We start from the raw sequence: 14,364 nt of genomic DNA, 5'->3' as shown, positions 1-14,364 counted from the left end.
ACCTTCACATCACTTAAACTGATGTGCGTAAAGAGGAGTGAAATCACAGTTTGAGTTTTGGATGACAGGGGGCTTCGCGAGCCCGTCCCATCTCAAAGCCCCTATGTGGGGAGGAGCCTCGCCGACTGTTTTATGTCAATGGGAGCGGGAGGAGACACAAAGCGCGTTGAAGACCCTCACAGTAACCATGGAAGCGCAGGAGAATGGCCTCTCATCCGCAACCGATATAAATTGATTTAATGTTACCATGTTTATAAACGATTACATCTGATGTGTTTATTATCACGAGAGGAAGAAAAAAAAAAACCTACCAAACCAATCTGTCATAATTGGCTGTGGTCGCAGGAAAAGTGTAGGTTACTAGAGTTTAAAGAGCAGCGCGCTGTGACCATAAAGCCATAAGCCTCTAAACCTTCTTGGCATTGAGTGTACAAGTTTATGACAAATTGTCACATCTGTCCACTCCTGGAGGACAGACACCCTCTAAATGCCCTGGTCTTTAATGGGAAGCATTGTTTAACTTGTCTCTACAGAATCCCCTACAGGTGCTCAAGAGTGTTAAGATTTGGTGAAATACATGTCCACTGAAGGATTTTTACCTTCGGAGAATGCATATAGTAATTGTCATGTTGAAAAAAAATGTCCAAGAACGCACGGAATGATGAGTGAGCATCTTCTGTTTCAAGTTTTAGTTTTACATCACATGGTGGTGTGTGATTTCATGACAGCATTGATAAAGCACAACTCCCTCACTTCAGCACTCATACAGTACATCCCTCCCTATATAAGAGCTTTACTACCACTGATCGTCACTGTGGGAACCAGGCACTTCTCACTATACTCCTCCTCTAACAACACCATAACATTTTGGATGCCGTTAGACCCGAAATGATTGACTTGGTCTCATGAGACCAGGGTATGGATTCCCAGAAATCTATATTTTGTAAAAATGGACCTATCAGTGTACATTTTATATAGCCTACCTGTACTCAGTTGCGTGCACAGACCTCCGGAGGGGCAGGGGCTAAGCGATGTTGCTAGGGCACAATCGATGCACTGTGAGTTGTAAGGTCTTATATAGACAGGTGTGTGGGTTTCCTAATCAAGTCCAATCAGTATAATCAAACACAGCTGGACTCAAATGAAGGTGTAGAACCATCTCAAGGATGATCAGAAGAAATGGACAGCACCTGAGTTAAATATATGAGTGTCACAGCAAAGGGTCTGAATACTTAGGACCATGTGATATTTCAGTTTTTCTTTTTTAATAAATTTGCAAAAATGTCAACAATTCTGTGTTTTTCTGTCAATATGGGGTGCTGTGTGTACATTAATGAGGAAAAAAATTAACTGAAATGATTTTAGCAAATGGCTGCAATATAACAAAGAGTGAAAAATGTAAGGGGGTTTGAATACTTTCCGTACCCACTGTATACAGTATAATGTGTATATATAGATATATAGATATATATATATATGTACACACACACAGCAAGGCTATAAGGTCTTTGTGCTAATACATATGTGCTAGGGCTCTATGTTTGTGGTTCATAAATTAATAACTCTTATAGGTGAATTAATTATTCTTGTACTGACTTTTGTTCTCTTCCAACAAAGCACACAACTGTTTTGGTGGCTTTTCCTGCCTCTAAAGACTGACTATGGCTCAAGCCACTGTGCAGCCTGTGAAGGAGTATTTCATTAGTTGTGAATTGATGTGAATGACAGAGGAAGGCTGTAATAGTGTTAACTACTAGAGGAAGCCACAGGTAAGAAATTCTTTTAGGTCTCATAATTTGTGTCATACCTGGCACAAATGAAATTCTGCAAACAGACTCTGAAGTTCAAAACAACTTGTTGTGCTCAGTGACAGCCATCATTTCCATATGTGTTTTTATATAATTATGATCTACCTAATGATATACATTGTAAAACAAACTGCCAAACGACTTTAATTTCTTTATCGTGTAACTCTAAGAGACTTCTTATATTTACATTTACCCACTGCTATCATGAAAAAAACGCCATTACTTGTGTTGCATTTAGAATTTTAAAACCTAAATTTAACATTCAAAACCAAATATTTAAAAAAAAAAATTGCACCCTCTTTAATCATGTTTGAGTCAAGTGACTGAAAGTCTGCTGACTTTTTTCTTGACATATATACAGTACGGCCATCAGCGGGGCAGAGTTATGCCAGTAAACATGAACAGAGCTACAAATCCGTACAGATCTCACATTATCAGAGATCCTATCAAATAAAATATTTGTGTGCGTGTGTGTGTGTGCGTGTGTGTCTGTTTTAGTGCATTGCCACATATTGTTGTTAGGGTGTTTTGAGTGGTTGGTTGCTTTTGAACAGTCAAGTTAGGGTTAGGGTCCCTCACATGGTTTGCAGCTTGACGTGCTGTGAGGGCTTGTGTGCATTAGTGATGCTGATAGCTACACCACTGGTTCTTCACAACTACTGACAGGGTCACCCGTGGACAGGTCTCAGCTGAGATGCCCGACAAAGACAAAATCACTTGATTCTGGACAACAGAAGATCGGCCCCTCAGGTTATTATGCATTTGGTCTATACAAATACTGAAATCACTGCTATACAAAGGCATGATCACATAAATGATGATGATTAGTGAAATTAATTTAAATATAACAACCTTAAGTCTGAACTTCATAATAACTAATAATTATAAAAAAGCATAACAAAACTGTAATGTGCATAATAAAATCTGTAATGTGCTTATTTGTATATGTAAACAGAATGTGCACAAAAACTACTGCTGCCAGTCAATTGCAGTCCATTATGAGCTCAACTATTAATAGTCCCCTGTTGCAAACGTAATAATAATAATAATAATAATAATAATAAACATCATTATAAATAGCTACCTGAAACTGTTGATGATGTGAGGGAAACACAGAGCGATGTTGACGTGGCTTCTGTCTCCAGTAATTTAGCAGCTGAAGTAATGAGGCACATAGGGAACAGTGTTGCCAACTTAGCAATTTTGTTGCAAAATTTAGCAACTTTTCAGACTACCCTAGCAACCTTTTCTTCCAAAAGCACCTAGCAACAAATGTAGCTATTTTTTTAAATTTATTTGGCAGCTTTTAGCAACTTTTGATAAGTGACTCAAACGATAAAAAGGCACAATTTACCATATAAATTACACAAAAAGAGGAAACCAAAGATGCCTAGCAGTACACACGTTACAGGAATTAAGTTAGTTGCTATTTGCAATTGTTTAATTTAATAGTAATAATAATAATAAATGAATACTGTTATTTTTCATTTATGAGACACTTTGTTAGTAGCTTGTACCTGTGATTGTTGATGAGTTAGTACACTGTAAGAAAAGTATGCAGAAAAAATGGAAAAGGTGCTAGTAACTTTCCAGGACATTATCCGTTATCCGTTGTAACCCGAAAACACAAAATACAATGCGTAATTAAAAATGCAGGTACAAAAACCTGTGGAAAAATAAATCCAGAAAATTCCTTCATACTAACACAGTAGATTGTGCATTCTTTTTTACTTTTTCTTAGAGTGCAGCATACTAACTAACTACTAATACACTGCTTTAAAGTATAAAACTTAAATTGTAATCGTTCAAAAATGTGTACGTTTTCGATAATTCAATGAATTTAAAAATAGTTATTTATATTTTAATATTATAGTATGCATTTATATTGCTACGAACAAATCTAAATGAACATATATAAAATATATATATGTTTTTGCTGAGATTTGACACAATTTTGCATCGTGATTACGTAATGACGTCATCACAACATCATTTAGAAACTTTTAGCAACAAATCAACCTTCCTTTAGCAACTTCCCCTGAAGGTGGCGGAAATACACCATTTTGTTGTTTGTCAACCGCCAATAAAATTTCAAGAAGAAGAAGAACTTCCCCTGAAAATTAGTTGGCAACACTGTAGCGGAAACTGGAGAATGCCATAATCACTAAAGTCAAGCGGACCACACTCGTTTCTCAGGTAAACCGCAACAAACTGATAAACAGAAGATTAATGAGTGTTCGTTTATTACCTAAAGTCGAGCTAGATACCCAATGACCGTTTGTTGATATCAAGTTTGGTTAGCATCAGTAGCACGAGACCATTGACCATTGAGATCATTGTGATTTCAAGACATTAACGTTACGTATTATTTAATCACTGGCTGATATGTTTACAGAAATTGCGGTAATATTCTGCATACAAAAATGCTATTTATTTAGTTATTTTCCAGATGAGATATTGTAGTTTTGTTGCGTAACGCTGGCTAAAATAATATGCTAACTGAGATAAGTTACTTAGCTTTTACGTTTATAAACCTTAGTAGCGTTAAGTGGTTTTATTCAATAAGCATATCCGTTTAACGTTTACTTCGTGTGCTTAAAAGACGTTTGGTCCGATGTATTTGTTGGTTTCTTCAATTTAAAACTTGTGAAGTCTTGTTAATATGCTAATACCAGTGTAGCTGCTAGTCAGCGCTACCTGCGTGTGCCAGGCCACTTAAGCAACAGTTCACATGAAAAGCTACTTAATATGTTCATTTATTTATTTTTTATTTTTTTGGCGTTTCAACATTAAGTAGCTAGTGGAAATTCCTAAAATAGCTTCTGTCAACATCGGCCAAGGTTGAATTCGGTCTTATCAGCAATGTTAGCTGTTGCAGAGTGCCTCTACAGTAGGCTACTAAGATATCCATCCATATTTAATTTTTCCACACCTCAACTATGCGGTTTCTTTTAGTCTGACATAGTAAAAGAGAATCCAATGACCTCAGAACCAACAGACATAGCAACAACACGCATGTCCAACAAAACTTCATTCATCTGCCTTTTGTTCTTTTTACAGTGAAAAATGACTGGAAGGAACCAGCACAATGGTTTCCAGTTTGCAACCACAGTGCAGCCACCCACAGGTAGTTACATGTCCGCTTTTGGAAACAACTCAGAGACTGACTACTCAGAGGAGGACGGAGAGACCTTTGAGCTGCGTTCCAGAGGCAAGGAGAGGCATCGCAGGAGTACATCTACAGATTGCAAGGATGATTTTGTCTACTTGATAAGGGACATAAAAGACGGAGATACGCTGATCAGCATTTCTCTGCAATATTTCTGTACTGTAAGTAAGAGTTCCCTTGTTGTACTCTTGCTTTTTCTGCTTCAGTATGTTTATAGAAATGTGACTGGTATGATCAAAATCTTATGTGAATATAAAGAACATTGTTGTGTCAAATTATGCTTGAAATCTAGAATTATACTTGTATCTCGAAATACAATCTAAATGTATAAAGTCCCCCTGCAGTCACTAATTTTGTCCCTTAAAACTCACATTTGATAATCAAATAAGGAGAGGCATCGCAGGAGTACATCTACAGATTGCAAGGATGATTTTGTCTACTTGATAAGGGACATAAAAGACGGAGATACGCTGATCAGCATTTCTCTGCAATATTTCTGTACTGTAAGTAAGAGTTCCCTTGTTGTACTCTTGCTTTTTCTGCTTCAGTATGTTTATAGAAATGTGACTGGTATGATCAAAATCTTATGTGAATATAAAGAACATTGTTGTCAAATTATGCTTGAAATCTAGAATTATACTTGTATCTCGAAATACAATCTAAATGTATAAAGTCCCCCTGCAGTCACTAATTTTGTCCCTTAAAACTCACATTTGATAATCAAATTAGGGATGGGCGATACCACTTATTTTGTTTTCGATACGATACCGATATTTTTCACGGCAGTATCGTCGATATCGATACTAACTCTGTCCTTCTGTCCTCTGATAAGCATTGTTCAGGGCTGCCGTTCCCAAAAGCTTTAATGCTTTCTTATGATACTTTTGGGAAACGCAGCCCCATTTGAATGCACTGTCAGCAGTGCGTGAATGCTCTCTGTGATTGATTAGTTCTGTTTTGCAACATTTGCATGTCCAGATGAGCAGGAAAATAGTTATATCCTACACAATTACTCGCTAACAAAGGTTATTCGTCCAATTCAATGCATATTGTACAAATTAATTTAGTTAAATTAACAAAATCACTGGTAAATAAAACGCACCTTTGTATCTTTTATTTTTTGTTTGAGTATCGATACTTTCGATACTTGCATCAGTATCGATATATTAATAATTTGGATCGATACGCCCATCCCTAATCAAAATTACATACTTGAATGTTTTTTTCCCCCCCATGAAAGTAATTTATTCGTATCTTAAAATGGCTAGGTTGTAACTCTACACCCTTACCTCACTGAACATAGGTGCATCTATGAATATGGACATTATTTCCTGCCTCCATTCATTTTCACCAGCTCGAACCTTCTCCACTTAGTTAGCAGAAGTAAATGCTGTGGTAAAAGCTACACAATGGCAGTGGCAATCTTGGATTAATAGTTATCGCTATGGCATTCATTGCCATTTTGAGAATGAATCCATGAGTGAATGTAGTACAAATTAATTTAGTTAAATTAACAAAATCACTGGTAAATAAAACGCACCTTTGTATCTTTTATTTTTTGTTTGAGTATCGATACTTTCGATACTTGCATCAGTATCGATATATTAATAATTTGGATCGATACGCCCATCCCTAATCAAAATTACATACTTGAATGTTTTTTTCCCCCCCATGAAAGTAATTTATTCGTATCTTAAAATGGCTAGGTTGTAACTCTACACCCTTACCTCACTGAACATAGGTGCATCTATGAATATGGAAATTATTTCCTGCCTCCATTCATTTTCACCAGCTCGAACCTTCTCCACTTAGTTAGCAGAAGTAAATGCTGTGGTAAAAGCTACACAATGGCAGTGGCAATCTTGGATTAATAGTTATCGCTATGGCATTCATTGCCATTTTGAGAATGAATCCATGAGTGAATGTTTTCAAATTATAGCCTAGAAAGTGAGCAAAGAGCACTCCCTAATAATCACAGTAAAGCTGTCACTCATCTTAGTTCATTGCGATCTCACAAAGTTATATTCAGTAACCGCACAATCTCTTATTTACATTGTGTCTACACCTTGTTTGTTATACTCTGCAATGGTGTTGACTGATGAATTTGCATATGGTTTGTCCTTAAGCATATTAAAAACACCAGGGGCCATATGTATAAACCCGCTCAGAGTAAAATTTAAGTCTTAAAGGGTTAGTTAACCCAAAAATGAAAATTAGCCTGTTTTACTCACCCTCGACGCATCCTAGGTGTATATGACTTTCTTCTTTCAGACGAATCCAGTCGGAGTTATATTAAAAATTGTCCTGGCTATTCCAAGCTCTTTGCAGTCAGCGGGTGTTGCAGTTGAACAGTCCACAAGTTGTCAAATAAAGTGCGCACAGCCATAATAAAATGTGCCTCACACGGCTCCAGGGGGTGAATAAAGGCCTCCTGTAGTAAATCCATGCTTTTTTTTTGTAAGAAAAATATCCATATTTCAAATGTAATAAACACTTTTCTCTCACTTCTGGTATCTGTCATACGCGGAAGGCGTTCCGGCGGATGACGCAGGACGTATGCGCAGCGCCTCTGAGAAATGCTAGTGTCGTGAGTTTGTTTATAGGAGCAAAGGAAGTAAAGTTTCCTTACTTTAGCAAAGGAAAACCTCTTGGTTTATATTGAAATCATCTGAAAGTTTTCTTTACAAATCCTCAGTTTATACTTATAATTCATGACCGGCATTTTGTTTTGTTCTCTCTCCACATTCGTCACTAATCACACAACGCCGACATCCTACGTCATCCGCCGGAACGGCTTCCGCGTATGACAGAAACTGGAAGTGAGAGAAAAGTGTTTATTACATTTGAAATATGGATATTTTTCTTACAAAAACAAATGGATTCGCTACAGGAGGCCTTTATTCACCCCCCCAGAGCCGCGTGAGGCACGTTTTATTATGGATGCGCGTGCTTTATTTGAAGACTTGTGGACTGTTCAACTGCAACACCCGCTGACTGCAATGATAGAGCTTGGAATAGCGAGGACAAATTTTAATATAACTCCAACTGAATTCGTCTGAAAGAAGAAAGTCATATACACCTAGGATGGCCCAATGGTGAGTAAAACACAGGCTAATTTTCATTTTTGGTTGAACTAACCCTTTGTATCAATTCTAAGAATGACTTTTTACTATGATTCTAAATGATTCTTTAATAAGAATTTTACTCTTATTCCTGGACTTAAGAATAAGAGCGATTCATAAAGGTTCCTTAGTGTTAAGACTAGGTCTCAGCTCCTAAATTATTTAAAGGGATAGTTCACCCAATCTGACATTCCTGTTTCAGACGAATCCAGTCGGAGTTATATAAAAAATTGTCCTGGCTCTTCCAAGCTGTATAATGGTAGTGAATTGTACCTGTTTTTTAATCTGAAAAACGTACATCCATCCATCATAAAACTACTCCATACGGCTCCGGTTAATAAAGTGAAACTTCTGAAGCGAAACAATGCGTTAGTGTAACAAAAATATTGATTTTTCAAAATGTATAAACCGTAATCTCCAGCTTCCGGTTGCTCAAGCAGGCGCATTCACGACAAGGCGTTCAAGCATAGTGGAAGGCGCTACGTAAGCTCCGGTGAGAAGAGTGTAGTCTCGTGAGAACCAAGTTTTGTTTACAGCACAGGGAAATCTGTAATTTGTGCCGCCGCCGCAGCCTCCATCTTGCGGAGTTCCTGGTCTGTATACTCTGGTTCAAACAAATATGGCTGGGCAAAACACTCATTCTCCTCTTGCCTTATATCGAAATCCTCTGACATTTTTGCTTTCTCCTCTGTGCTTCCGCATTTGTCACTCTCTCCCCAGAGCTTACGTTGTGCCTTCCGCTACGCTTACGTCATACGCGTGAACGCCTTGTCGTGAATGCGCCTGCTTGAGCGACCGGAAGCTGGAGATTATAGGATGCCCTGAGGGTGAGTAAATAATGGGCTAATTTTCATTTTTGGGTGAACTATCCCTGTAAGAGAGCTGGAGAGGTCTCCTAACTTAGTTAGGAGTAACAAGATGGCAGCAAAGAGGAGAGGAAACACACTTTCCAATGAAGATATGACGTATTGGAGTTATATGATGATGATATGGAGTTGATAAAACGATACAAACTTGATCGTCAAGATAGTCTATATTTTTTGTAACTGACCAAGTAAGAAATGTAACAACTACTTCCTCTCTACAAATCAATGCTCTAGCTGCAGATTTTTTTGGCTGGAAAAATGCAGCAATGCACCGGTGATGAGGGTCTTAAATATTGTCCCACTAACCCCACCAAACATAAGTGGCCAAAGTAATGTTTGGAGTTTTTTTTTTTTTTTAATGGCCCCGCATTTTATTAAACCATCAAAATATGAGGGAAAAAACACTGACCAGTGTTGTCAACTGCTTTCAATTGAAAGTAGCTAAAACGGATGACGTCATAATGGCGAGTTCACTGATCTATATAAATATAGATCAGTGGGAGAGTCTTGGAATCTAGATATGGTTTGTCTAAAATGTATTTTGTTGCTAGGCTTTTGAAAAAAGTCCCAAAAGGGGTGAGGAAGTCACTAAATCTAGTGGCAAAATCAGTAAATTGCTAACATTTACATTGACTACAACATAATCAGTTATTAATATTTTGTTGGTCCTCTTCGTTTTTGCATGTGTTTGTAATTTCTTTGTATGACAGCGTGACCAAAAATGATGACCGCATTGGCATGTTTCATTGCATTATCACAAATAAAACAATTGATTTAAAGCAACTGCAATTTTTTTTTTATTAAGGGTGAATGTCAAATTTCCTAGGCCGGCATCACTTTTAGCCACTACTATGGCAAATCTTTGACTTTCCAACTGACCGTCAAGCCATGCTGCAAAAAAAACACTTTTATGAGGATTGTGGGCTTTCCTGGAGTTGTTGGAGCTGTTGATGGAACTCATGTTCACATCAGTGCTCCAACTGCAAACGAGTAGACATACCAATAGAAAACAATTTCTAGCATCAGTGACCATTTGTGATAATTTTGCACAATGCAAAGCATTTTATAAAAATACATTAAATATGAAAAAAGTTAAAAAAGTGTCAAATTATTTTATTGTAGTTACATTAAATGATTAGTATTGTGCTGTTGTGACTTCACATAAGCAGGCTCACTATTGGCGGTTTCAGAGGTCGAGGGCAGCCATTTTGGGTTGACATCATTGTAGCTCTTAGTTTGCAACACTTAATTGTTACCTAAATCAACACTTAAGAATCAGTCTTAGGCTGAGGATACATGGGGCAACTTTTTGAGCAATGTTGCCATCAACGGGCAACCAGGTCAGACAGCCCACGACTGATCTAAAGTATCCAGACAGAGCAATATTTCTTGGGCACTTTTCTACTGAATATTATAGATTGGTCGTGGGCCCTCAGTCTCACCTGGTTGCCCATTGATGGAAGCATTGCCCAAAGTTGCCCGGCAACATTGCTCAAAAAGTTGCCTCGTGTATCATCAGCCTTAGGCGTTACTAAAAGTTGCTTTTAGCTTCTTTATAAAAGGTTTCCTACTCTTAGAAAAGTCCTACTTGTTACTAAGAATTTTTTGATACTTAAGTCGAAGCTTAAAAGACTATTCCTGATAAGTTTTATGCATATGGCCCCAGATAGACAACTTCAAAAACTTTCTTTGGTTGATTTTCTTCACAGGGGTTCTTTAAAGTAAGTATTAAATAAATTCACCCAATATGTCTAAATGCATGTTATAAGTCTTATTGTGAGCTATACACTACTTAAATTTTATCATGAATTTCATTTTATAATTTTATCATGACAAAAAGTCTCAAAACAAAAATATTGTATAATGTATAGTTCCCTCTCTAAATTATGATTGAATGAGCCATGTTAAAAGTTGATGTAAAATATATCTTGTAGACATTCCTGTGACGGCCCACAAGTTAAATTCTACATTAACGTCACATTATGACGTTGCCGTGCTGCTGTAAACAAATTTCTACTTCACATTACACCTCATAGTAACAAGTTCTTCCTGATCTTGTTTGGGACACATCTAGCTCTGTTTTTCCCCCATTACTCCATGTTTCTTAGTTCTGACATGTAAAAACGCAAAGCAGTCCTGCCCGCACATAGCTACCCAAATATATCTAATGTTTGTAAGGTTGTTGTCAGGGCTTGAACTGATTGTGCTGATCTTCATTCTTCTCATCTCAGGTTGCAGACATAAAGCGGGCCAACAATCTTCTAACTGAGCAGGACTTCTTTGCACTGCGGTCCATAAGGATCCCTGTGAGAAAGTTTAGCTCATTCACAGAAACTCACAACACTGCTCCCCATAAAAGCAGCTCACCCAGTGGTACTCGCAGAATCGCTGAGATCCCGATTTCTGGAGCTTCCTTGGACTCTTCATCCTCTTCCTCATCTGTGGACAGCGTGGAGTGCTTCCTGCAGGAGAAGGACAAGGACATTCAACTTCTCGTCAAGTCATCTGCCCCTTCCAGGATCAGCCTGAACGAGGTTGTGTCCTCACTGGAGCAGCCGCTTTTGGGAGATCCCGAGCGCAGACCAGCCCAAAAGAAAGACCCATACTATGGTGCTGACTGGGGAATGAGATGGTGGACTGCAGTTGCCATCATGTTGGTTGTGGGCATTGTTACACCTGTTTTTTACCTGTTGTACTATGAAGTTTTGATGAAAGCAGATGTTAGCCACCATACTACAATTGACTCTATCAGCCCAGGACCAACACAGCCAGCTGCTGCTATGTTTGGGTTATCTGCCTCTCACCAAGACTCTCACCTACAGTCTGCTGCTAAACAGCAACATTTTGTGAGGCATGAAGAGAAAGCATAAAGGGGCTTTTAAATCACCAGGGAATTAATTTGGAGGCATTAATGGAAGGTATAAGCAGAACCACATTTTAAAAACGATTAATGTGTGTGAGGATCGAGTAATCAAGAAATGATTCCAATCCTGTCAGCTTTTTCCTTGATGCATTTTGCACAGTTGATTGCTGGTTTTGTTGTGTGTGTCACTCATGAGCCAGTGTATCACTCATGAGCCAGTGTATATCTCTGTACCTCTATTAAGCTTGTAGTTTGCATTAATGGCAAACAGCTCCCACTGTCTGGTTGTCAGGGAAATAAACACGGTAATTTATTTTAGAAAATGTACAATCCAGATTCAGTATTGCAACTGATGGTAATACAATTTCTGGTTTTAATTTTTAAACTTTGCTTGTAAAAAAAGTAAAAAAGAAAAACAAAACTTAACGGAAGCATAATGGCTTCCTGTTTTTTTTTCCCTTCTAGCAAGGACACAGGGATGATTTGCTAAATATTCTCAAACATGTTCAATTCCATTTAAGTAGCAAAGATGTAAGCATTTCTTTGAAACATGGAGTACAGTGATTATGTGCCTTCATCCTGTAGATGCAGGTTGAAAATAAAGGAATTATATTTTAATATCTGAATCTCTTAATTATTTTTAACCTTTTAATTGTATAATCATTTAGCTTAAATGATACCAGTTTAGACTATCTATATAATTACACTGAATCTTATTTTTATACCTATAAAACACTGTGCTCTTTGAAGACATGAAGTGTATGAACTAAAATTGTGTGCTTTTATATTGTACATGCATATTGATTCACTTTAATGCTTTTGCATGATACTTTTTTTTTTTAATGTGTAGTGCCCCCCTCCCCCCCTTTTTTTCTTAGTAAGTGGCTTCATCCATGTTGTCATCACTTCCTCCCCCGTAATCATCACCGTCTTCAAAGTAGCTTGCTATGTAGTCATTTTCCTATGGGGGGGGGGGAGAGAAACAGTCCGATCATGCATCAAGTGCTTTTAGTGCTCTGGAATTTCAAGTACATTTAAGTAAGTACATTTGCTATTGATTATTCAAACATGACTGTCATGCACTAAAATACTCTGAGCTGTCAAAACAGTTGCACTAAAAGAGTTTTCCCAGTAACTGAAAACCATGTTAGATATATGCAAGCAGGTACTAGGGTTGCACATTTGACTGATGATGTGACAGGAATGCCATAAGATATGTTAATAGCATATGTTATGTTGTTAAACGAATACCACAGAAAAATAAATAAACACACACACACACACCTGGGGGTATTCCAAAAAGCAAGTTATGTGACATACCCGGGTATGTTTGAGGAGAAGCGAGCGGATAACCTCAGCTTTCGGTTCCAAAATCGGAGGTTACTTTCAGGGTATGCAAGTAACCACAGTAACTTGCTCTCTCTCAGCGCACGTGTGATCTACTGACGAGCCTTCAGAGGGCGTGACAGATAGCGCACAACATTATTTAATATTACAATATGTAATACAGCCTATTATGTATGCATATATATATATGTGTGTGTGTGTGTGTATGTATGATATGTTAATGATGAAGCGCTAATATAAGTAATAAGGTAATATTATTCTAATATGGTTATATTTATTTTATTGGCATATATAACAGTTATCTGTATACATTATAAAACACTATGACAAGGTAATGTTTAATGTATTGTATATATTTATTACATTTTATATGATCTCACACATGGATCTGCATTTTCTATAATGTCTAAATTCTAAATCAAAATACATATCTGATGACTTAATATATAATTAGCATCAAACAAACAATATTCATATTCTCAAGGATTAAAGATTAAATGGAAACTTTTTTTTTTTTAAAAGATTGCACAACCATCAATTAGGTGGCGATATGCACTAAGCATGTAAACGACCTTTGAACAAAAGAAGAAAGAAACAGCATTGCACGCTTTTTCTTAGCGTCTGTTTCCATAGTGACTCATCAATTCGTCGCTCTGTAGAGAATGTCTTGAGTCTTAACCAGGAACATACTCTGAGTTGAATGAACGTACTCTCGGACGCGTTTTTGGAACCACATACCTCGAGTAAGCAAGGTTTGGGGGTTAATCAACCGAAAGTTCAGGGTTTAGCTGACGGTAAGTTAACCGTGCTTTCTGGAATACACCCCTGAATGGCAGGTGCATAGGATATAAATATTAGTAAATAAATTGGACAATATGTTTCCATTGGTAGAAAGCGGCTTATAGCTTTGCACAGACACATTCGGTAGTGATGTCACACCAGTCTCATTAAGCATGCAGTGTTATAGTTAGTCTAAAATTTTAATTAAAAATGTAAATTTCTGTGGTAATGTACAACATGCTACAGATGCTGTTGAAGAATTATTTAACCTGAAATATTGCTATTAGTAAAAGCTTTTACCTCTTCAAGCTCTTCATCAAGTTGTTCTCCTTCAATTTCTTCTTCCTCCCCTTCCTCATCAACTTCTTTCTTCTCTCCCTTTGCTTCATCCTCCTCATCTGATTTTACA

At 37.4% G+C, this 14,364-nt stretch overlaps 2 protein-coding genes across 3 annotated transcripts in view; one reads left to right on the top strand and one right to left on the bottom strand.

Annotated features, from left to right (window-relative positions):
- Window positions 1-3,941: 3,941 nt before the first annotated feature.
- Window positions 3,942-12,498, top strand: LOC107553928 (lysM and putative peptidoglycan-binding domain-containing protein 3-like). Of its 2 annotated transcripts, XM_016236272.1 has the most exons (4): window positions 3,942-4,004; window positions 4,869-5,029; window positions 5,372-5,480; window positions 11,197-12,498. In XM_016236272.1, the coding sequence occupies exons 2-4, from the start codon at window positions 4,875-4,877 to the stop codon at window positions 11,833-11,835; spliced, it is 903 nt and encodes a 300-aa protein (XP_016091758.1). In that variant the 5' UTR covers window positions 3,942-4,004; window positions 4,869-4,874; the 3' UTR covers window positions 11,836-12,498. The 2 variants fall into 2 exon arrangements, with proteins under 2 accessions (XP_016091758.1, XP_016091759.1); XM_016236273.1 differs by lacking the exon at window positions 5,372-5,480 and having other exon boundaries at window positions 4,869-5,138.
- A 156-nt stretch (window positions 12,499-12,654) lies between these two features.
- The window catches only part of LOC107553929 (DNA-directed RNA polymerase III subunit RPC7-like), a 3,620-nt gene continuing 1,910 nt past the window's right edge, over window positions 12,655-14,364 (bottom strand). Inside the window, exons 8-9 of the mRNA XM_016236274.1 lie at window positions 14,256-14,353; window positions 12,655-12,789 (exon numbers count right to left, since the gene is read on the bottom strand). Coding sequence (XP_016091760.1) covers window positions 12,703-12,789; window positions 14,256-14,353 — 185 coding nt within the window. The 3' untranslated portion in view covers window positions 12,655-12,702. The remainder of the gene's footprint in view (window positions 12,790-14,255; window positions 14,354-14,364) is intronic.

Source organism: Sinocyclocheilus grahami, unplaced genomic scaffold, assembly GCF_001515645.1.
Source record: "Sinocyclocheilus grahami isolate Dianchi unplaced genomic scaffold, SAMN03320097.WGS_v1.1 scaffold486.1, whole genome shotgun sequence".
Taxonomy (NCBI): Eukaryota; Metazoa; Chordata; class Actinopteri; order Cypriniformes; family Cyprinidae; genus Sinocyclocheilus; species Sinocyclocheilus grahami.
This window is presented reverse-complemented; position numbering and strand designations above follow the sequence as displayed.